Raw genomic sequence first — 23,090 nt, 5'->3', positions numbered from 1 at the left:
TTTAATTAGATATTTTATTTATTTCTCTGTATTTGTTGACTGTCCTATTTATTTTACTATTAATTTATTCATTCATCATTGATTTATTTGTGCATTATCTTGCACAATGCAGAAGGAAAATATTACAAAAATAAAAACAGGAATAATTCAGTAAACATATTTATAAATAAATACATTAGAGAGAACAGGCACAAATTAAACAGAAATATATCAATTAATAAATGTCTACATTTATTTTCGCATTTAATGTTCGATTATTTATTTATTGAGAAATCTATTCAAAATCTATTTTATTGAGGCAGACGAAACTAAACAAGGGAATAATTTAACTAAAAAAATTACTACCTAAATAGAATGCTATCATACTCCAAATGAAGCAAATCAAAGACAATATATATACGTTATCATGATAAATTAACCTCAAATCAAAAAGAATTTCATAAAGAACTTCAGTAGAAGAATAAAGCACTTAAATCATTAAATGTGAAGGACTCAAGACGGTAAAATGTCTGTGAAAAAAACACAAACAAAGTTATTTATTAGTATTTATTATGAATTCTTCAAAAACAAGTGAAAAGTGCTCTAAAAAGTGTAATCAGGAACATTTAATTTTAAAGTTAAGTATTAAAAGTACCCAGTGAAGTTAAAAATGTTCTTTAAGAATGAAACAAGTATTAAAAAAAACTTTATTTATAATTCATAACAAGTATTATTTTGCTTTAGAAAGACATTTAAAACTATTTAAAATACAGATCAATGACACAGAAATGCAACCGATCAAGTAAAATAGACACAATAAACAAACCGAGCGAGGCAAGAACTACTGAGGCGCATTAAAAACAGAATAGTGGTTTAGAATGAATTCAGTGACTTGATTTTAATCCACAGTTCTTTGAATAAATTGATAATTGATGACTTATCTGCTTTTTAGACTCCCTGCACCTGATGTTGTTGTTGTAGTTCTCAGTCTGGTCCACTAGATGTCGGTACTGATCCATTATAAAACACAGCAGTTGAAACAGTGAGTAAAAACAGCTGCTGGGAGAAGAAACACTTCACAAACTGAAGCAGACAGGATGAAGGAAACATCTGAATGTTTTGTATTTAATGCCGATTTTACAAGAAGGCACCAATAGTTTAGAATGTGTCATAGCTTTTAAAAAACGTTTCTACGTGTCTCGTCATGAAGTCTGGTGACGTGACTTCATTATGTGGTCCAAGGCTGCAGAGGCTGACAGCAGGATCACAGGTAGGACACATCAGCTCACCTGAAGAGTTTCTTTAAAGCAGAACTTTATCAGTTAGATTAATATTATCAAAATAAAACAGAAGTGACTCCTCATAGGCTGCGGATCCTCCTCACTATGTGGGTCTGTTTGTTTATTTTGGTGGAGGAGGAGGAGGAAGTGACGAAAACGAAACTAAGAAAGGTGTCGGGACTTCCCAGCAGTTTATTACTACGACACAAACAGTGTGGGTCACCTGGAACATTTTTGGATAAAAAGGCAGCAAGCAGACAAAAGTGTCGCAGTGCAAACGTGAGTACCTGTTAATGGTTCCGTGTGTCTCCTTGTGTGATGTCCGGGTGTGTTGTTTCATGGTCGACGACATCTTTAAAGTGCGCAGCAGATAAACAAAAACACGATCAGCTGAGAGAAGTAATAACACGGAGGACAGAGTGACGAGCAAACATCAGGCATCGTAGATAAACAAACCAGGGGTCGAGAAATGATCTGAGTTCGTAAACAAACAGCAATGAGACAAACGTACAAGAATCACTTCATGTATAACATCAGCCGAATAAACAAGAAGGCCCAAATAGATACGAGTCTGTTTGGTATTACGCAACAAATGTAGAAATGTAGCTTCTTTTTTTTTTATTTAAGGAAGTCTGGTAACTCCCACTTCTCCACTTTCTCCAAAGAAGCAGCCTCTATAAGTTACTTTACTTGGATTTTTATAAGTTGACATGTTTACTGTCAGTGTGTTATATTTTACATTACAATTGGTGTAAATGATGAAATCAGTAGACATAGTGAGTTGCTGCTTGGTGGTATGACGCTCTACCGAGCGAAAAACTGACACTTTTAACAAGGAAAGAAACATGTGAATGTTTTGTATTTATAACGATTTAACAATAAAGCTCTATTAGATAATAATATGTTCTAGAGAGAGCTTCATAAAGTTCAGACAGTTTATTCTAACGCAACAGATCCGAAAAATTGGCGGTTTTTTAAAGGGAGTCTGGAGACTTTCTCCACTTTCTCCAAAGAAGCAGCTTAATTAGCAACTGTTTACTGGACTTTTTAAATTTGACATGTTAACCTTAATTGTGATAGCTTCTTTAATACATTTGTAAATTATGTAATCAGGTGACAGTGAGTTAATCAGCTGCTTGGAGGTAAGATGCACTTTAAATACCAGAATCTGACACTTCTTACGAGGAAGGAAACATCTGAATTCTTTGTATTTAACGCCAAATTAACAAGAAGGCCCAAATTATTAAGAATTTGTTGTAGACAATGTTTCACAAAGTTCATTTATTGTCTTCTAACACAGCAAGTCTCTAAATTGATCTTTCTAAAAGGGAGTCTGGTGAGTTTCTCCACCTTTTCCAAAAACGTAGCTTATATTAGTTTTTATCAGTTACTGTTAACTGGATTTATAAAATGTGACATGTTAACCTTCAATATGTTTGATTCTTAATTTAATTTTGATTTAAATGATGAAATCAGTAAAAATAGTGAATTCAAACAGCTGCTGGGAGGTCAGAAACACCTCCCAACAACACCTGACTGACAAGTGTCATGTAGTTGTGACACATTGTTGATAATAATCTTCTGATAGTTGTTTCAGCAGTAAAAATGGCCGAGAGGAAGAAGAGAAAGCGAGCCGACTCTACGTCGTCCTCTTTGATGTCTGAGCAGCCAATCAGCTCCGGCAGTGAACCTTCTGTGAGGTAATGTTAGCCTCATCAATAGGCAGCTGTGATGTCCTGAGGAATGTATAAAGGTCATTTAATGTTGTGTATTATTAATAAAAACGTTCACATGTTATAGAACTTTACTTAATCTGCAAAAATATGTTTTTTCCTCTTTTAGTGAACGGCCCACAGCTGCCGGTATGAAGAGTGATTCATCCATGTATGAACCTGTCAATTTTCAACTTCAGAAGACACAAAGGTAATTAAATGTGTTCTATGAAACAAACAATTAAACCATTTTAAGGTTGCAGAGAGCAACTAAGATCCACCACAGCATCATTTGTGGTTTAACCTGTCTGTGACCTCCAGAATGTCAGAGACCATAAGGTGATGCCCTTTGACAGACTTGGACCCCGAACATACCGAACACTTTGCTTTAACACCAGTGTAGAGAAGCGTGCTTTGAGCAGAACAGCACAATGAGTCTGTTGAGCGAGGCTGCACGCACACATAGCCACTCAAATGTAGTTAAATGGAAAAAGCGGAGCAACGCCACCTTGTGCTAAAAATATTTAAACTTCCTAAAACTGCTAGTACAATGCAAAATGCAGCGCAAGAGAGCAGCACGTGGAAGGCGCACCTGTAAAGAACATGGTGCATCTTCTAGCTAGTTGATCTTCCTCGATCAGAAGGAATACATGGTTACCCAGAGATTGAGGTCCACAGCGTCCTTTATTAACCACCACAAGGATGAAACAGCAGCCATAGAATATTAGGAACGTGCAGGTATGTTGGCTTGAGAGTATCAGGGCTTTAAAGGTGTGGTTCAGATGAAACTAAACAGAATAGTGGCCAAATGTACAATTATCCATAAAAACACAAATTTAAAAGAAAGTGTTTACATGGTCTAAGACAGAAAAGCTTAAATCAACAGTGAAGACTGAATATTAGCTGCAGTACATAAATATTCCACATGGTGGAGCTCCAACACAAGCAATAAATGTTGCTCCACTACTGTATATTAGTGCAGTCACATTGACACAGATGCACACAAGTCTGTCAAAAGAGAAATTTAACTTGTGGCTCTCTGTTTCAGAGGTACAAAAAGGTTAATGCATATGTGCTCACAAATAACATCACATGATCGAGCTTGGTATGTTGAGAAATTCTGGGTACAGGGAGTTTTCTACAGTACCACTGGAAATGAATGGTTTTGCTTACAACATGTTTCTAGTGACGCGTCACAGTGTGATCAGCTTACAATGTTATTATACTCTAAAGACTTGAGTTAAGCACACTTGTTGTTTTGTTTGCTTGATAAAAGAAAAAATGTGTCTCCACAGCGAGTCCACAGCTCCCAGTGTCGTCTCTATGAAGAGTGATTCATCCATGTATGAACCTGTCAATTTTCAACTTCAGAAAACACAAAGGTAATTAAATTTATTCTGTGAAATTAACAATTAAAGCAGGTAGTATTTTTGGCAAAAAGACACAATTTGTGATTTAACATGACTGTAACTAACAGGATGTCAGCGGGAATGAAGTAATGCCTTTTTAGTGCCATCATGCAGTCTGACAGTCTGCAGGCGAAGCTGCTTCATAAACAACTTAGAAAAGAGAGTTTTGGGCAAATCAACAGGGTTTCCCTTAAAAAAAGCTCAGAGTATTTGAACTTCTACAATCGACTTGAAAAACAAGTTTTGTGGCACAAGAGAGCAGTGCTTACCAGGTGTTCTGTACCATAGAAAAACAATGGTTTTGCGTGCGACAGGTTTTTAGTGATGCATCTTGGTGTGATCTGCAATTTTAAATGTCAATTCCAACAATAATAAAAGTAAACTTAAACATACCCTCAGACCAGGTGAGACGCTGTGAAGCTGATAGTCTTGTTGAACTGGACGATGTCCACACCTGACTCAGAGAATATGGTGTCATCGTAACACATCTGGCAGGACTAATGTGTCGCTTGTTGATCATCTTACAGCCAACCGACAGGAGATTCCTCCAGCTGTTCAGTACAACGTACTGAGGAAGACATCGGTGAGTTTAAACTTTTGTGTGGCCTTGTGACATTAAAATAAATTTGATTGTATAGTTACTTTAAGAATAGGTACACAAATATTGCTGATATCTTTTGCTTGTGCTCTTTTCATGACCTAGCTGAAAAGATTTAACACCAAGTGTGCTTTTGATTGTGACAGGACACAGCCACCTTTTAGAAGCAAAGAAGAGTCTGAAAGATGCAATGCAAAAGAAATATACGTTGATTTCTGAAGGTAATGGCGACCAAGGGAGCTCCCTGAACAAAATCTACACCAAACTCATCATCACCACTGGAGAGAGTGAAGGGCCACATGACGAACATGCGTTCAGAAACATCAAACATAAATTGGAAAGAAAACTTTCTAAACAATCAGTCAACCTCAGTGACATCTTCAAACCTTTGTCTGGCCAAGAGACACCCCACAGGACCGTCCTGACAAAGGGCGTCGCAGGCATCGGTAAATCATTCGCTGTGCAGAAATTCGTCCTCGACTGGGCCGAAGACCGAGAAAACCAGGACGTTGATTTCATTTTCTGTCTTGCTTTTCGAGAGGTGAATTTGAGTAGAGATGACAAAAGCTTGCATGAGCTCCTGACTGAACTTCACCCTGCACTCAGAAGTTTGATAAATTCAGAGGATTACACCAGGGCCAGAGTCATGGTGATCCTGGACGGGCTTGATGAAAGCCGACTTCAACTGGACTTTGCAAACAAGATGGTAACATCAGTCAGTGAAGTGACCTCTGTGGGCAATCTTCTTACAAACCTCATCAAGGGTAACCTTCTTCCAAATGCAAAAGTCTGGATAACTTCCCGTCCAGCAGCAGCCAGTCAGATTCCTGCAGAGTTTGTTGACATGGTGACCGAGATAAGAGGGTTTAGTGACCGACAGAAAGAAGAGTACTTCAAGAGACGATTTAGTTCTGACTTGGGCCTTGCTGACAGGATTGTTTCACACATTCGGTTTTCACAGAGTCTCGACATCATGTGTCAGATCCCGATCTTCTGCTGGATTTCTGCAGTATTGTTTGAAGAGATATTTGGGGGAGACGAGAAAGCTGAAATCCCTCAAACTCTAACAGAGATGATGGCACATTTCCTGTTTGCCCAGACCAAACGCAGAAGCAGAAAATATGACAAGATAACTGATACGAACAAGGAAAGACTTCTGAAGAAACACAGAGAATTCCTTCTTAAACTTGGAAAACTTGCATTTGTCCAGCTGCAGAAGAACAACCTCATTTTCTATGAAGAAGACCTGGAAGACTCTGGGATTGACAAAGCAGAGGCAACCATCTACTCTGGATTTTGCAATGCAGCTCTGAGGGAAGAACATGTGGTTTCTCAGAAGAAGGTCTTCTTCTTTGTACACCTTACTGTACAGGAGTTCTTTGCAGCTCTTTTTGTCTATGACTGTTTCACCAACAAAAATGCAAAAGATCTTGGTGACTTCCTTGATCTGAAGGACGAAGAACATACTTTCCTTGATCTTCTGAAGATGACAGTCGATAAAGTCCTGGAGAAGAAGAATGGCCACCTGGACTTCTTCTTGCGCTTCCTCCTCGGCCTTTTGGTCGAGTCCAACCGCAGAGTTGTTCAAGGTCTGTTGACGACGCCAGAACCAAGCCAAGACACGGATAAGAAAGTTTTGACTTATCTCAAAGCCATCCGAAGGAAAGCCCTCCCACCACAAAGCAGTATCAACCTCTTCCAGACCATGGTTGAGATGAGAGATCACAAAGTCAAAGATGAGATTCAGGAATATCTCAAGTTGCCAGATCGTTCCAAAACAGAGCTGACTCCCCTGCACTGTTCTGCACTGGCCTACATGCTCCAAGTTTCCAAGAATGATCTGGATGAGTTGGACTTGAAGAGTTTCAACACATCAGAGGAAGGCAGACGGAGGCTGATACCAGCTGTGAGGATCAGCAGGAAGGCCATGTACGTTTTCTTTCCCTGTAATACATAAAATAGACATGTTGCAGTATTTCTGTTAATTGGGGGTCTGTAGTGGTGTTTGGGTTGTTGATTTGTGTAAAGTCACAAGCAGAACATTTGATTGTAGTGCCTACTATGGAACTATGGAAGATTTAGGACTGTTTCCACTAATGGAAGCAACAGCGGTCCATGGACCAGTCATGTTTCGATGCCAATGTAGACAGTTGTTCCTGCTTGTTCAGTGCTGGGACAATGGATACATATACATTGACTAAATAATGTGTCTCTATGGTGGCTCTCATGCCCGTAGAAAAGCAAAACAATTTACAGGTTGAACTAACTCTGAACCAGCGCTACTACCAGCCCAGAACCAGCACTTGGTTTTCTTTAGACAAAAAGGGGTATTAGTGGTTTAAAGTCATGGCTGTTTGGTGTCCTCCCTGTCCTAAATGGAAAGTACACCCTTGGTATTGTGAAATGACATCGTCAAACCCATCTGGCCAGGTGACACTCCACAGAACAGTCCTGACAAAGGGCGTCGCAGGCATTGGCAAATCATTCGCTGTGCAGAAATTCGTCCTCGACTGTTAGTGGTTTAAAGTCATGGTTGTTCGGTGTCCTCCCTGTCTGGAAAGTACACCCTTGGTACATATTTTACGTATATCTTTATTTTTCATAGTAAGCCTATTCTCTATCCTTAGACTTGCAGACTGCAAAGTGACAGAAGAGTGGGTTGAACATCTTGCCTTTGGTCTCAAGTTCCCATACTTGCCTTTAAGAGATCTGGATCTGAGCAACAATGACCTGAAGGATTCAGGAGTAAAGCTGCTCTGTGAAGGACTGTCGAGTCAACACTGCAGACTGAAGATACTGAGGTATGTATTTGCAGCTTCAGTCTGAGCTGTGCCACTATCCTGCTTTAGCTTCCACCTCTGTACTACTGATAATAAACCTCACTTTGTTTTCTCAGGTTGTCAGGTTGCCTGATCACAGAGGAAGGCTGTGCTTATCTGGCCTCAGCTCTAAAGTCCAACCCCTCCCACCTGACAGAGCTGGACCTGAGCTACAACAACCCAGGAGACTCCGGAGTCAAAGTTCTGTCTGACCTGAGCAAAGATCCACAACACAAGCTCATCAAACTCAAGTAATTCCAATATGAAGTGATGGATTTAAAAAAAAATTTTTTTTACTGAATGAAGCTGCTGTCCTACCACTACACATGCACTATAGTAAGATGGAGAGTGAACTGCCAACCATGAAACTAAATTGTCGAATTTTACACCAAAGCCACAACTTTTGAATACAACAGCTTTAATCCTCATTTCTCTTAACAGTGTTAAACATGGTGGAATTCAGCGGATGACACCAGGATTCAAGAAATGTAGGTATCATTTGTAAATAGTAATCTCAGAAAGGTTCAACTGATCTGAAATTAACCTGAACATTGTAAAATGTTGTGTTACTACTCTTATTTGCTTTCAAATTGATACCTCTTAACCCTGTGTTTTGTTGATTTTCTGTGGTTAAACCAACAAAGTCTGGACAAGCCCGAGGCTAAAATCGGGGATTATTTTATGCTTTCTTAGGCCAGGGCTAACAGCTCCTCTAGCTTGGAGCTAAGTGCAGCATCAAAAGTCCAGTTTGTCTAGAGTCCAGTTTGTGCCAGATCTGTGCCGCATCCATTCTCCATCTTATGCTCCTGAACTGAAGTGTTTTCTTACACCCAGACGCCTGTGAGCTCACGTTGGACGCCAACACAGCCCACAAGAATCTCCTCCTCTTTGAAGGGAACAGAAAGGTGACCTGGGTGGAAGCAGAGCAGCCATATCCCGATCACAAAGACAGGTTCGATCACCACCCACTGGTGCTGTGTGAACAGGGTCTAGATGGGCGCTGCTACCTGGAGGTTGAGGCGTTGCAACCCTTCAGCATTGGGTTGACGTACAGAACCATCGGCAGAGAAGGAAATGTGAATGATTGCAGGCTGGGACACAACAACAAGTCTTGGTGTCTGACTTGCTCTCATGACGGTTGTTATGCTTGGCACAATGACGAGATTGTCAATACTCCTCAGTCCATCTGCTCTCGCTCCAGTCGAGTGGGCGTGTATCTGGACTGGCCGGCTGGGACTCTTTCCTTCTACAGAGTTTCCTCCGACAGTCGGACGCGCCTTCATACCTTCAAAGCAAAGTTCACTGAGCCCCTTTATCCTGCTGTTGAACTTCTCCCTCAGTCTTCTGCATTATTCTGTCAGCTGACATAACTTTCACTGCACTAACACGAGCAACCAAGGGTGTAGATTTGCATGTGGACGTTCGGGACATGTCCCATGCTGTCAGAGGACTACTGAATTGTTCTTAGCAATAGTTTTAGCAATCTAAACTTAGCGATTAACCTGTTAGTAGCAGGTGTAAGCAGAGTTGACAGGCTTGTATCTGCAAAAAGATGGACGAAGAAAGACAGAGAGAGGCAACAAGAGAAAGAGTATCAGTAGTTTTTTTGAAGCTGTGTGAGTCCAGCTGGGAGTTTGGAAAAGTTGAGTAGCTAAAGAGTACCGCAAGTAGCTAAAGCTTGCTCAGCCAGTCGCTGAATTGCGCCACATGCCAAGATCCTGTGTTACAGTGCAGTTAACGAGTTTCTTTAGCTTCAGTAGGCTAATTTGACGTACAAACGAGTGAAATCGATGTGGGTGTGGCTAATATGAGCGATGTGGGGTGGTAGAGAGCTATAGAGCTTTAGAAGCTTCCACCAGCACCTCCCTCAACGCTCTTGTTGGATCATGAGGAAGATAACGGTTAAATGATTGCTTCCCAAAGGCTAGCAGTCAGGTGTAGTTCTGTGTAAAGGAAGTCGTTAGCGAGCACCAGGCACCAGGCTCGCTTCAGGTTGTGGCTGGTGTGATTGAGAAGTCGCTTCCACAGTGGCTGATCTCCCCAGCTCCACCTTCTCATCCATATAAAATAAAAACAAACTTGAGGCTTCAAAACAGTAGTCCACAAACCAATGGGTGAGAGATAAATGATTATGTCCTCAGTTTGAAGCTTTTTCTCAAGACTACTTTAAGATTTAATAACGTTCAGATGGTTATTTTCTTGAAACAGTGCAAGAGCAGCACTGTTGACGGTTTTGAAATACTTGTTGTGATATAGATGTAATATGACTTGTAATGTATTTCTTTTAAAATATTCACATCAGTCTTAGCCAGCAAAACTCCTGTGTGTTTGTGAATCTGACGACATGAACACAAACACATTAGTGTGGGATTCAAACGTGTCCTCACCAGTCTTATTCAAACCTACACCCTCCCCAGCAGCAACCACAGAAACCTGCTGTTCGAGTTTTATATCCATTTTTCAGCCATCATTTCCATAAAGACGTCGAAACTCACAGATGTATTTCCTCAATGAAAAGCTAACTTTAAATTACACAGGTGTGACCAAATCTGTACAACTGAACAGTTCTTCTGTTGTTGTTTCACCAAGTTTTATATGTTTAATCATTTAAGTTTTATCGGTGTGACAATTTTTTTCTCTGTGCAGGTTTGACCCATACAACTCGAATGTAATGTTAAGCAATTTAATGTTGTAAACAACTGATTGTTTCTATATTTTAAATGCTAACAGCTAACATTAAAATACACTGGATTCAACCAACAACTTTAAATTTAGCAGATAGACTTTTGACTTTTTGGTTATAGTTCAGTTTTGTTTATGGTTTACAATCTTTTATTTACAATTTAATTTCCAGCTGAACAGGTTTGAGGGACCAACTAACTTTTAACTGTGACACCATTGTAAATAAGTCATAGTTATTTAGTTAATTTTAAGTATTGTATGATAGTGTAGAGATGAATGCTTTACTGTTTTATGCTTTTGGATGGTTGTAAATAGGTAGTAGTTGTTGTTTCAGTTAGGAAAGAGGCTGTACCTTTTTTTATATTTTTGTTTACCATTGCTACTCTGATTTTTTTTTTATGTTTCAGCATATTTAGCTGTGTTATTTACAAGATAGAGATATGAATGATACGTCTGTGAGTTTAGACTCTACATCAGTAATGCTGGAAAATACAAAGGAGTTAATTTAAGTTTGAAAAACTCCTGCTGCTCTTTTTCTCCTCTGTTCTTTCAACATTCTCTACACTAGAAACTCACCTGCACCTTTGCACCTGTAAACTAGCCAAACCAGAGGCAGAAATGGCGGCTACATGTGACATTTCTACTTCTCACATGTGAGTTTCATATCATCACTTGTGTTTCTGTGTAATATATGTAATGTATGTAATCCATGTCTATGTTTTGATTATAGCAGCATATGTGTTATCTTTAAGTTGTGTGCATATATGTGTGTCTAATTACAGTTTTACGTTTTTGTTGTGATTGTGTGGCAGACTGTTTGTGTTTTCGATCATGCTAGAATCATGTATCCAGGGATGCTAATGTTTATTGGTCCACCATTTTGGTCCAGACTGAAATATCTCAACAATTACGAGCTGGATTACCATGAAATTTGGTACAAACATTTGTGATCCCCAGAAGATGAATATAAATGTTTAATGATTTGGATTTTTGACCAAATACCTTCAGAATCCCAATCAGCCTCAACTGTACTCTGTGTTATGTTGTAATTAGCAGCTGTTAGCATGCTTACACACTAAACCAGGATGGTGAACAGTGAACATTATACTTAATTGATTTTAGTTGTTAAACATCAGCATCATGAGCATGTTAGCATTGTGGCATTAGCATTTAGCTTCAAGCACTACTGTGTCTGAGCAAGCAACAAGCTCACAGGACGCTAGCATGAGTGTAGACTCTTAGTTGATTTAAAGATATAAAATGTGGGAATTCTGCATTAAATGAACTACTAGACATGTTTTATATTATGTTGATGAGTTGTGTACCTACATTATTCCAAAGTGTTCCCAACAACGTTCAAATCCAAATGGCTCCAGACCAGAGCAGAATCTGAGGTGTTTATGGGTGAGTGTTTATTCCTCCAGAAGATCTGGATCTGTACCAGACTTTGAAAATAAGCTTGAATTCTAGCATCACATTTCAATGATTTGACCAGATGTAAACAGCTTTAACATGTTGTATTATGTTCGAACTGTGTGCATTTAAATGTGTTCCATAAGTAAAAGTTGACCTACATGTATTTACTATCAGAGATTGTACTTTATAGACAGTATTAATAATCCAGTTTCATGTTAAGTCTCAAATTTTAAATAAATGTCAAGTATTCAGATACAGTTTACTAATATTTAGGCTCACATGTGACATGTGAAGAGTTTATACAGATAAATGCCAATATTCATCAAAACAACCCAACAGTAGAATTATTTCCTTGTGTATGTTAACAAAAAGGATCTAGGTTCCGTCCTGGTAGATAACTCACCTTTTATTTTCCTTACCTTCAATAAAAACATGTTGTTGCAACGAGGCTCTTTGTATAATTTATTTTTCATTATTATTATGTTATTTGAACATACACACCACCTAAACATATATATGGTGACATGGTCTTACTACTGATAGAAGATTAAAATACAAAGATAAAATCATTTTTTCTAACAATGCTTAATCATTTCTTGCTAAATGTTCTCAATGTCAAATGTATGCCGTTCATTCACTTTAGATGTGCACATGTACTATAGTTCTGTTTATTTCTCCCACTAGATGTCACCACATGATCACAGAATGATTGAGCTCTTAAAAGTGGCCGTTTATGCCCGCGTACTAAGCCTCCAGACTCCCCTTAAAAATCGCTCAATTTTGTGAGTTGTGGCGTTTGGAGAATCTTTCTAAACTTTGTTAAACACCGTCCACAACAATCCTCAATCACTTGGGCCTTCTAATGAATTCGGCATGTCACCTACACCTGATTTGTCGTAGGTGGAGAAAGTCCCCAGACTCCCTTTGAAAATCGTCCAATTTTGTGAGTTGTGGCATTAGGAGAAACTTTATCAACTTTGAGAAACGCAATCTACAAAAAATCGTACTTGTGTGTTTTTTTCTAATTAATTCGGCCAAGGTTCTTGTTAAAACGGCTTCTGTATTCACCCTTCAAATGTCATCTACAACTGCACTGATGACGGTGGATTAAGTCCCTAGTACTACCCTAGACTCCCTTTAAAAGTCTCGCAATTTTGTGATTTCTGACGTTAGGAGGAACTTTGTCAACGTCTGAAACGCTGACTACAACAAATTCCGAACAGTTGTGTATTTCTCATTAATTCGGCAAACGTTATACATCACGATCTTTCCTTATTTGTGTAATAAAACAACTTTATATCCGTCTATCGTTGAAGCGATAGTCGTGTTTGTTTGCATATGGAGCGGGAAAGTGGGATTCGATCACAAGATGTGTGTTAATGTCAGCTCGATACTTACTGACGTACAGCTGACAGCTGTCCGTGTGTGAACGGATCCCTCAGGTGTGAATCCCCTCACAACAGTTTGTGTCTCAGGCGACACTTTGTTTGAGTCTGTACGCTTTACCGTACAAGGTGATGTAGGCGCGCAAGCGAATTTTAAATGGCGCCACTACTACCGACCCGTCCGCCTGTAAACACCTAAAGTGAAAGTAAGTTTTTAGAGGCGCGTCATCCACCGTGTCCGCTCGGTGTGAGACGACGACGAGGAGTACTTTAGTGGAGGAAACAAAGAAAGTCGACAGTAAGTTGTCCTTTATGACTCCGCGCTGTCTGTTTGGGTGAAGTTAGTTCTGCTGCGCTTCTACCTGTTGAATTACAGCCGTTACAGCACAGGTGTATCGACCGTTAGCCTGAGCTGTAGGCCGCACCTGCTGCTAACTGCTGCTAACTGCTGCTAACGGTCCACAACAAGACGAACAGCTCGATGATTAGATAAAGATGAACGTTTGGAAAAGAAGCCAGTGTCCTACTTTAATATGTAACAGAGAAATCTACATTTAAAGTTGGATTATTATTGTTTTAAAGCTGTTGAGGCCTAACGAGCAAAAGTAGCCGAGAGTCCTCAAAGTAAAATGGCGGCTGTGTTGTCCAGCTGAAGACCAGCAGGGTCAGAACCAGCAGGGTTAAACCCAGAGGGTCCAGGAGGGTCAGAACCAGGAGGGTTAAACCCAGAGGGTCCAGGAGGGTCAGAACCAGGACATGGTACTGTAAGAATACAAACACAGCCACAACTGACAGGCTTCATCTTCTCTGCTCTCTGTTACAGCTCACTCTTTACGTTAGCTAACAGTTAGCTGGAGTTTGCTAACTAGCCACAACAGTATTAACCAGGAAATTAGCATCGTAGCTAGTTTCCTTAGCTGGCAGGGTTAGCAGCACTACTTCTGGTGTCACGTTAAGTTAAAGAAGCATTATGTAGTTTTTGAAGAATTGTTTAAACTCAGAATTATTATATTTACAATATCAATGAATAAAGTGAATAAACAAGCTGTTCTCAGAGGAAAATAAGGTCCCAGAACACTGAAGATAGAAGGTGGCAGGGTCCGCCACATGTAAACACAGTAAAACAGTATACATTGTGTTGTTCTTTAATGTCAGTTTGTTTATTCAGTCATGAAAACAAAGAGTTAATTTAATTTTGTATCCTCTGATTTTAATTTATGTATTATTTTTACCTCATCAATTTTGTAAATATTGAAATTTTCTTCTCCAAAACTACTGAGTGCCCCTCCAGACGCATTTTGTACCAGAAGTTAAGTCTCTCAGAACATTTCAGCCAGTTACAGAAATATATAAAAACTGTTACTGAAGTCAAAATTCTGAAATAAAAAGTTTGAACGTTGATATAATGGTGACTTTTTTTTTGTCAGAACATTTTTATAACACAAGTTAAACTTTGATCCAATAATTATGAGTTTGGCTCTGAGCTCTCATCAGGGTTGAATGTATTTCTTGTAACTCAGTTTGGACAAGAGATAAATAAATATAATCTAAATGTTGTGCTCTTGTCCTCAATAATCTCTGCCTACAATTAAAATGAGCCTTAATTATCTATACAATTCTGAAATTTGTCATAATTGTTTAATTGTGTCATTTGCTCTTACTACATATACTTTTCTAAAAGAATTATTACTATTTTAGGAAAAATTGCCATGGAGATGGAGAAGAGATGCAATCTGATCAGGTAAGAAGCAGCTGTGATGAAAAACCGACTGTATAAAGTTTGTATCAGCACATCAGGCCTTTATACTACATTAATCTAAAGTCTTCATGTTGAGTTTATAAAGCAGCTTGTTGAGGCCGGTCTCGTCTCCAGAGGGTCAAACACCAACATGCTGTCACGTCTGTAAAGGCGTCAAGGTCAGCTGTTAGCACAGAGCTAATAAGGATATTCAGGGTGTAAACTCCTCATGATTCTTTCTTTAACGTTTCTTCTTGACAAACGATCATTTTGTCCAAAGAGACCCTGAAGGACGTGGCAGCGCTGCGTTGGTGTTTGACGACCAGATGAGAACGTGTTGACTGTTGTTCAGCCTCACAAAGCTGCTGCATGTCTGCACACTGTAGAGTTGTTGAGTAGTTTCTACATCTCACTGACTGGATCATCTTCTCTCAACAGAACTATACAGGAGTCATGTCGTGTGGCAGTGTTGAGGTAATCCTGCAGTTTGTTTACTTTTACATTCACATTGGAAGGTTTTACAACCTGATTCTAAAAAAGTATCACACTGTGTAAAACATTAATAAAAACGGAAAACACTCATTTACAAACTGTGTTCACCAACAATAATTTAATTTACTTTCTGTTTAATTAGTTTCACACAGCGTCCAAACTTCTTTAGAATCAGTGTTACAGATGTGATCTTAGTTGATGAAGAAGTTTCACATGATTAAAAACAGTTTTCTGTTTTCAGAGAGTACGACACTTTGCACGGTGCCTTCGAGGTCAAATACAGTCCACCAAGGTAATTGACTTCAGTGTGTTCAGTAACATACAGAAAGCCTCTGACATGTGAAGTGTACTGAGGTGAGTTATCTGTAAAGAGATGCTGATGAAACCACTTGTGACTGAGGTTCATTCATGTTGTCTGTGGACCTGCAGAGTTTCAGCCTGAATAAAGAGACGCTTCACTTCTCTGACAGACTGACAGTCAGAAATTACATCAACACTGAATGTTTCAGTGAACTAGTGATGCACCGTTCTTCATGTGAACCTCACAGACTGCTGAATAACTCACACATTAAACATTTATCTTCTTTTTTACAGTAGTGTACCACCCAGTGTTGATCCTCCAAAGACACAAAGGTAATTCTGTCAATGCTTTCTGTATATCTCTCGATATCTTCAGTCTCTCTCTCACAGAGGTCATGAACTCCTGATCAGGAGTAACTACTGGTGTCAGCTGAGTCTCTTTTCTCTCCCTGTTTAGTGCACCGCTCTGTATCGTACCTCCCATTGTCTCTGTGACGAGTGACTCACCTGACTCTCAACTTCAGAGGTCACAAAGGTAATTTGATTAAATGCCTTCTGTAAAATAAACTCTGTATCCTGCATGTAAAAGCATATTGAAGATCATCAGAGAATCAAAGTGGCTGCAGTTCAAACATTATTTACATCTCAGGTTAGATTAAAGTGAAGAGAACACTTCATATCACTGCCTTGTTGTAGATAAACCTCAAGATAAGTCTTTAAGCTCACCTTTTTCATTCTGTCAATAATTAACATGAAAAAGAAATTTGACAATTGTGAATAGGTTGTGAATCCTGGGAGAGTTTAAATTCTTATTATTGATTAACCCCCTTACATACAAGTGTTTTATTTGCTTCTAACTGATGTTTTACATCCACTGCTGTTTGTTTACTATAACTTAATAATGAAAATCAAGCCGGCTGCTTGTGACCCACTTTTTCTTCCTTGTAGTGAATGGTTACATGAAACTGACTCCAGAGCTTCTACTGCCTCAGTGAAGAGTGAATCATTGATGTTTGAGCGGCCCTGTTTTCATCTTCAGAGGGGACAGAGGTAATTTAATCCAGTGCTCTGAACTCTCCTGTCAGCTCTCACCAGGGCTAATGTAATCAGAGTAGTAACATAATATTTCAGAAAGCTCATCTGAGCCTCAGAACAACAGTTAACTCAGGACGAGTAGAAGTGCAGTTTGAGTCGTAAAGACCCGGACTGAGGTTAACCTGGGTAACAATCTGTGTGTGAAAAGGGGTCAGCTGTTAGCACAGAGTCAGCTGTTAGCTCAGGGTCAGCTGTTAGCACAGAGTCAGCTGTTAGCACAGAGTCAGCTGTTAGCACAGGGTCAGCTGTTAGCTCAGGGTCAGCTGTTAGCTCAGGGTCAGCTGTTAGCTCAGGGTCAGCTGTTAGCACAGAGTCAGCTGTTAGCTCAGGGTCAGCTGTTAGCACAGGGTCAGCTGTTAGCTCAGGGTCAGCTGTTAGCTCAGAGTCAGCTGTTAGCTCAGAGTCAGCTGTTAACACAGAGTCAGCTGTTAGCTCAGGGTCAGCTGTTAGCACAGGGTCAGCTGTTAGCACAGGGTCAGCTGTTAGCTCAGGGTCAGCTGTTAGCTCAGAGTCAGCTGTTAGCTGTTAGCACAGGGTCAGCTGTTAGCACAGGGTCAGCTGTTAGCACAGAGTCAGCTGTTAGCTCAGGGTCAGCTGTTAGCTCAGAGTCAGCTGTTAGCTCAGGGTCAGCTGTTAGCTCAGGGTCAACTGTTAGCTCAGGGTCAGCTGTTAGCTCAGGGTCAACTGTTAGCACAGAGTCAGCTGTTAGCACAGGGTCAGCTGTTAGCTCAGGGTCAGCTGTTAGCACAGGGTCAGCTGTTAGCTCAGGGTCAGTTGTTAGCTCAGGGTCAGCTGTTAGCTGTTAGCACAGGGTCAACTGTTAGCACAGAGTCAGCTGTTAGCACAGGGTCAGCTGTTAGCACAGGGTCAGCTGTTAGCTCAGGGTCAGTTGTTAGCTCAGGGTCAGCTGTTAGCTGTTAGCACAGGGTCAGCTGTTAGCTGTTAGCACAGGGTCAGCTGTTAGCTCAGGGTCAGCTGTTAGCTCAGGGTCAGTTGTTAGCTCAGGGTCAGCTGTTAGCTGTTAGCACAGGGTCAGCTGTTAGCTCAGGGTCAGTTGTTAGCTCAGGGTCAGCTGTTAGCTGTTAGCTCAGGGTCAGCTGTTAGCTCAGGGTCAGTTGTTAGCTCAGGGTCAGCTGTTAGCTGTTAGCACAGGGTCAACTGTTAGCACAGAGTCAGCTGTTAGCACAGGGTCAGCTGTTAGCACAGGGTCAGCTGTTAGCACAGGGTCAGCTGTTAGCTCAGGGTCAGCTGTTAGCACAGGGTCAGCTGTTAGCTCAGAGTCAGCTGTTAGCTCAGAGTCAGCTGTTAGACCAGGGTCAGCTGTTAGCTCAGGGTCAGCTGTTAGCACAGGGTCAGCTGTTAGCTCAGGGTCAGCTGTTAGCTCAGAGTCAGCTGTTAGCTGTTAGCACAGGGTCAGCTGTTAGCACAGGGTCAGCTGTTAGCACAGAGTCAGCTGTTAGCTCAGGGTCAGCTGTTAGCTCAGAGTCAGCTGTTAGCTCAGAGTCAGCTGTTAGACCAGGGTCAGCTGTTAGCTCAGGGTCAGCTGTTAGCACAGGGTCAGCTGTTATCTCAGGGTCAGCTGTTAGCTCAGAGTCAGCTGTTAGCTGTTAGCACAGGGTCAGCTGTTAGCACAGGGTCAGCTGTTAGCACAGAGTCAGCTGTTATCTCAGGGTCAGCTGTTAGCTCAGAGTCAGCTGTTAGCACAGGGTCAGCTGTTAGCACAGAGTCAGCTGTTAGCTCAGAGTCAACTGTTAGCACAGGGTCAGCTGTTAGCTCAGAGTCAACTGTTAGCTCAGAGTCAACTGTTAGCACAGAGTCAACTGTTAGCACAGGGTCAGCTGTTAGCTCAGAGTCAACTGTTAGCACAGAGTCAACTGTTAGCACAGGGTCAGCTGTTAGCTCAGAGTCAGCTGTTAGCTCAGGGTCAACTGTTAGCACAGGGTCAGCTGTTAGCACAGAGTCAGCTGTTAGCTCAGGGTCAACTGTTAGCACAGGGTCAGCTGTTAGCACAGAGTCAGCTGTTAGCTCAGGGTCAACTGTTAGCACAGGGTCAGCTGTTAGCACAGAGTCAGCTGTTAGCTCAGAGTCAACTGTTAGCACAGGGTCAGCTGTTAGCTCAGAGTCAGCTGTTAGCACAGAGTCAGCTGTTAGCTCAGAGTCAACTGTTAGCACAGGGTCAGCTGTTAGCTCAGAGTCAACTGTTAGCACAGGGTCAGCTGTTAGCTCAGAGTCAACTGTTAGCACAGAGTCAACTGTTAGCACAGAGTCAGCTGTTAGCACAGAGTCAGCTGTTAGCTCAGAGTCAACTGTTAGCACAGGGTCAGCTGTTAGCTCAGAGTCAACTGTTAGCACAGAGTCAGCTGTTAGCACAGAGTCAGCTGTTAGCACAGAGTCAGCTGTTAGCTGTTTGTCCGTTTTCAGTGGTGATGCAAACTAGCTGCTCTTCAAGCAAATGCCAGCTGGCCAAGGCCTCACGTAGTCCACACGCAATGTTTTCTCTGGTATGCTTCCGGGGAAGTAGACTGTCTGTAGACACTGCATTTTTAGTTCAAAGTCTTGGTCCAGAAGGGTACAGTCAGGCTGATGTAGGGCTCTGTTGTTCGACTGGACCAAAGATCTGTGGTACAGGCGTAGTGTTCTACCTGACCCAGATCTGATTCCACTGTCTCTCTGCATGCGTCGTACAATTTTGGAATGGCGACTTGGCTGAAATAATTCCATGATGGAATCTGGTATCTTCGGTCCAATGTTTTTACCAAACTCACAAAACCATCTTGGGTCACTGTGTTAACAGGTATCAGGTCCTTAGCCAAATAACGAGTTGTGACGTCTGTTATTTCTCTGTGGCGTTTGGACATTTTATCATAAGGAGTCACACTGGCAAAACTCTTAGAAATTGACTGTTGTTGCAATGATGGCAAGGTTTTAGATTTGCTGCTTCTAACGTTAGACGTTTGTGGTTTTGTGGTTTGGCTAACATTAGTTTTGAATTGTTCATGTAGGTTTTTATGCTTGTATTGCAGGGGGTGATGGAGGTTAGTTGTATTTCCTCTCAAAGTTGCAACAACTGCTCGGCATGTTTTACAAAGTACCTGTGTTTGTAAAACGTTGTCTCTCCTGAATTGGAAAGAATTCCATATAGCAGAAGTGCTGTTTCTCTTGACCACAAGCTCTTCGTCGACCACATTTTCATCCCTTCTCTCTCCTCCCTCAGCCATCATAACCTGGCAATCACCACCAAACTGATGCCGATTAATTTTGTCAGTTTAGCTAACGGCTAGCTGGGGCTTCATCTGATTGGCCCTTGTGTCCAGGGCTCCGTCTGATAGGCTAAATGGTGGCATGCTCACGGTGCATGCAAACAAAATGATTTTTTCTTATTCATCGCGTGGCCGGCAGTCTTTTGTGATGTGTCTATCCCACATGTTCATATCGCGATGACGATGAAAATTCGATTTATAGGGCAGCCCTAGTATACAGTAAATCCATGACTAAAAATAAGACATGCAAAGCTAACAGACACTTAAAACCCTCTTTCTTTCTCTTTCTAGTGAACCGTTACGTGAAACTGACTCCAGAGCTTCCAATATCTCTATGAAGAGCGCTTCATCCATGTTCGAGCCGCTCAACTTTAATCTTAAGAAGAAACAAAGGTAATATAATTCAGTGCTTTCTGTAACATGTGAAGTATCTTGAATCTGACAGCAGATGAATGTTTGTTTGCTGAGGTCAGATTTTGACCTGAGTGTGTGTCTTGTCGTCACCCCACAGTCAGCTGACTGAGGAGATCTCCAGCTGTTCAGTGTGTGAGGAGGCTGTGAGGGATCCAGTCCGTTTGCTCTGTGGACACTGGTCCTGCAAACAGTGCTCCCACTCATTCTGGGAACAGTACGGTTCAACAGCTGACTACTCCTGCAAGACGTGTGGAAGGAGATTCAAAGGAGAACCTGAACACCAGACGGATTCTGAGGACGACAAGAGTAAGTTTGAATGCTTGATTCAACAGAGCCTGAGCTACAGTTAAAACTCTGGGTGTCAGTTTTATTTTTGGTGCATTGAATGGCAAATTAATTTATTCTTCATCTGCTTTTGTTGTTAAATGGCAGTTGAAAAACAGTTTTAAAAGACTTTGGGCCCATTAGGTTTGTCTTATTCTTTTTAGTTTGGTTTTAGTACAAAGAGGTAATATGTAAGAATAAGCCACCTGTTGTATTCACACTCCAAACAAATAGGGGCGCCATATCACCAGAGTGACCGCTAACGTCTGCTAACGGCTGCTGCTATGAGCTTGTAAGCTCAGTTAACCAAGAAGCTAGTGGTGGTACACATTGACCACCCAGGCTGGGAGCTCAGAACAGAGTGTTGGTGTTGTTTCTTATTACCTCTTGAGGTGTGAAGTGGCTAGAGGCTAGCTGGTTAGCATGCTAACTTCAATAAATATCCCTGCAACATCGTATGACAATCTTAAAGCTGGTATTTCTTCACAAGCCGTTGATCATTTGAGTTAATAACTGAAAGTTTTGAACTTAAATTTATACAAATTTCACTTTTTAATGAAGACACTTCTCTTGCAGAGAATCTCAACCTGCCTTCAGCATCACGACCAGCTCCACAAAACTCATCTGGACCTGCTGGAAGAGAGAAGAGAGATCAGGATCTCCGTTCTGTTCTGCTGGAGAAGACGATCAAGAGAGTGGAGATGGAGACGGATAAGTTACAGGCAGAAAAGGAGTGGTTACAGGCTGAAAAGGAGAAGTCACAGGCAGAAAAGGAGTGGTTACAGGCAGAAAAGGAGAAGTCACAGGCAGAAAAGGAGAAGTCACACGCAGAAAAGGAGAAGTTTGAACTTGAGAAAAGGAAACTCGCTTTAGAAATCCAATCATTGGAGCAAAAGGGCAAATACACCAACAATGATCAAGGTGTTTTGATTCCAAACAAAGAAAACCCAGAATGTTTGTATCCACCTCTTTCCTGGATATGTTTTGACGAAGTTTAACCAACAAGAAACTTGTGTTTGATGTTTTCACATCGTCAGGAGACGAGTTTGCTAATGACGGTCGCTACTTTCAAATTAAAAGCCCCCCGCTAAGAACCCAGTTCTAAACTCCAATGGGGTGCAATGTAAAGCTCTTATTTTGAAGACGAATTCGTTGTCACTGTTCACAGCCCAACTTCGAGCTTCACCTCACGTCGCGTGTTTACTCCTACCTCAGAGGCGGCTTTTGGAAAAGGAGGAATATTACACCTCTGTTTTAGAAAGACAGGCCGGCACATTGCCGCCCTTACCTTGGAGCAAATGTGCCGCCTTTTCTATCTAAAAAGGGCTAGAGTGAGCAGCAGCAGGAGGACAGTTAGCTCGCCTCACAGAGCCTCGTGCTGAATAACTGGAGACTGATTTAGGGAATGTCATTAAATTACTTGGCATAGGTATATTAATTCACAATAATTGCAGTTTTTTCGATATCTTCCATGTCATGTGACTCAACTCAAACCAGCAGCAGATTGTATTAGTAAACTGGAGAAATGAGACACAGCTCTTTTATTGTACTTTAGTGCTTCCTCTATTTTATATAAATATTAATATGCAGACATTATGATTTTTAAATTTTTTTTTTCTCAATAGCTTCTATGTCATGTTGCCCACTGACTTCTGGAACAGATTCTGTTTCCATAAAAAATATATAATAAAGAAAATAATGGTAAAAAGATTCTTAGATTCTGAAATTCTGAAAATGAATTTTTTTTCTTCTTAAAAGTCTCACCAGTAGTCACCATTTAAAGGATTACTTTTCTTCCGGGGGGGAGCATGCCCCCAGACCCCCCTAGTGTTGCTAGGATACCAACAAAAATACCTAGGGGAAACACTGTGTTCTAAGAATTTTGGACATGTGGTCCGAACTATCTCTTTCTTAGCTGAAGCCAACAACAGCACAAACTAAATGTAAAGAGAGACATAATGGAGCGGTATGTTTCCCTGCTTTTTTGTCCTTTGCCAGTCACACCTATGGTTGACCTTCCTGGACTTGTAGCAGCGTCCTGAGCAGCAGTTAATCAGGTGGATGCTGTTTTTTTACCAACATGTTAATCTGGTCATGTGAAGGAGACAATAACTTGTTGAGGCTTCACACTCCAGATATATGTTTTATATTATATGATATATATAATAATATGTAATGTTTTTATGA

General features: G+C 40.8%; 2 protein-coding genes across 2 annotated transcripts; both read left to right on the top strand.

Annotated features, from left to right (window-relative positions):
* Positions 1–962: 962 nt before the first annotated feature.
* Positions 963–12,339, top strand: LOC115590254 (NACHT, LRR and PYD domains-containing protein 5-like). The gene is made up of 11 exons (XM_030431536.1): positions 963–1,249; positions 1,395–1,538; positions 2,848–2,959; positions 3,102–3,182; positions 4,267–4,353; positions 4,908–4,963; positions 5,125–6,907; positions 7,606–7,779; positions 7,875–8,048; positions 8,239–8,285; positions 8,632–12,339. Exons 3-11 carry the CDS (start codon positions 2,865–2,867, stop codon positions 9,165–9,167), a joined length of 3,033 nt encoding a protein of 1,010 aa, XP_030287396.1. The 5' UTR covers positions 963–1,249; positions 1,395–1,538; positions 2,848–2,864; the 3' UTR covers positions 9,168–12,339.
* A 1,596-nt stretch (positions 12,340–13,935) lies between these two features.
* Positions 13,936–22,649, top strand: LOC115590271 (E3 ubiquitin-protein ligase TRIM39-like). The gene is made up of 10 exons (XM_030431575.1): positions 13,936–14,039; positions 14,979–15,021; positions 15,457–15,492; positions 15,752–15,802; positions 16,105–16,143; positions 16,268–16,345; positions 16,759–16,860; positions 20,457–20,558; positions 20,677–20,885; positions 21,480–22,649. The coding sequence occupies exons 2-10, from the start codon at positions 14,990–14,992 to the stop codon at positions 21,899–21,901; spliced, it is 1,071 nt and encodes a 356-aa protein (XP_030287435.1). The 5' UTR covers positions 13,936–14,039; positions 14,979–14,989; the 3' UTR covers positions 21,902–22,649.
* The last annotated feature ends 441 nt before the right edge of the window (positions 22,650–23,090 follow it).

This window comes from Sparus aurata, chromosome 10, assembly GCF_900880675.1.
Source record: "Sparus aurata chromosome 10, fSpaAur1.1, whole genome shotgun sequence".
NCBI classification, from domain to species: Eukaryota; Metazoa; Chordata; class Actinopteri; order Spariformes; family Sparidae; genus Sparus; species Sparus aurata.
This window is presented reverse-complemented; position numbering and strand designations above follow the sequence as displayed.

Excerpts from the sequence above, each read along its gene's own strand:
- LOC115590254 (XM_030431536.1), top strand. The coding sequence starts at position 2,865 with ATGGCCGAGAGGAAGAAGAGAAAGCGAGCCGACTCTACGTCGTCCTCT. Across the intron at positions 4,964-5,124 it reads ACGTACTGAGGAAGACATCG|GACACAGCCACCTTTTAGAA; the intron begins GTGAGTTTAAAC and ends TGATTGTGACAG. Across the intron at positions 7,780-7,874 it reads TGCAGACTGAAGATACTGAG|GTTGTCAGGTTGCCTGATCA; the intron begins GTATGTATTTGC and ends TTGTTTTCTCAG.
- LOC115590271 (XM_030431575.1), top strand. The coding sequence starts at position 14,990 with ATGGAGATGGAGAAGAGATGCAATCTGATCAG. Across the intron at positions 16,861-20,456 it reads CATCTTCAGAGGGGACAGAG|TGAACCGTTACGTGAAACTG; the intron begins GTAATTTAATCC and ends TTCTCTTTCTAG. Across the intron at positions 20,886-21,479 it reads GGATTCTGAGGACGACAAGA|AGAATCTCAACCTGCCTTCA; the intron begins GTAAGTTTGAAT and ends CTTCTCTTGCAG.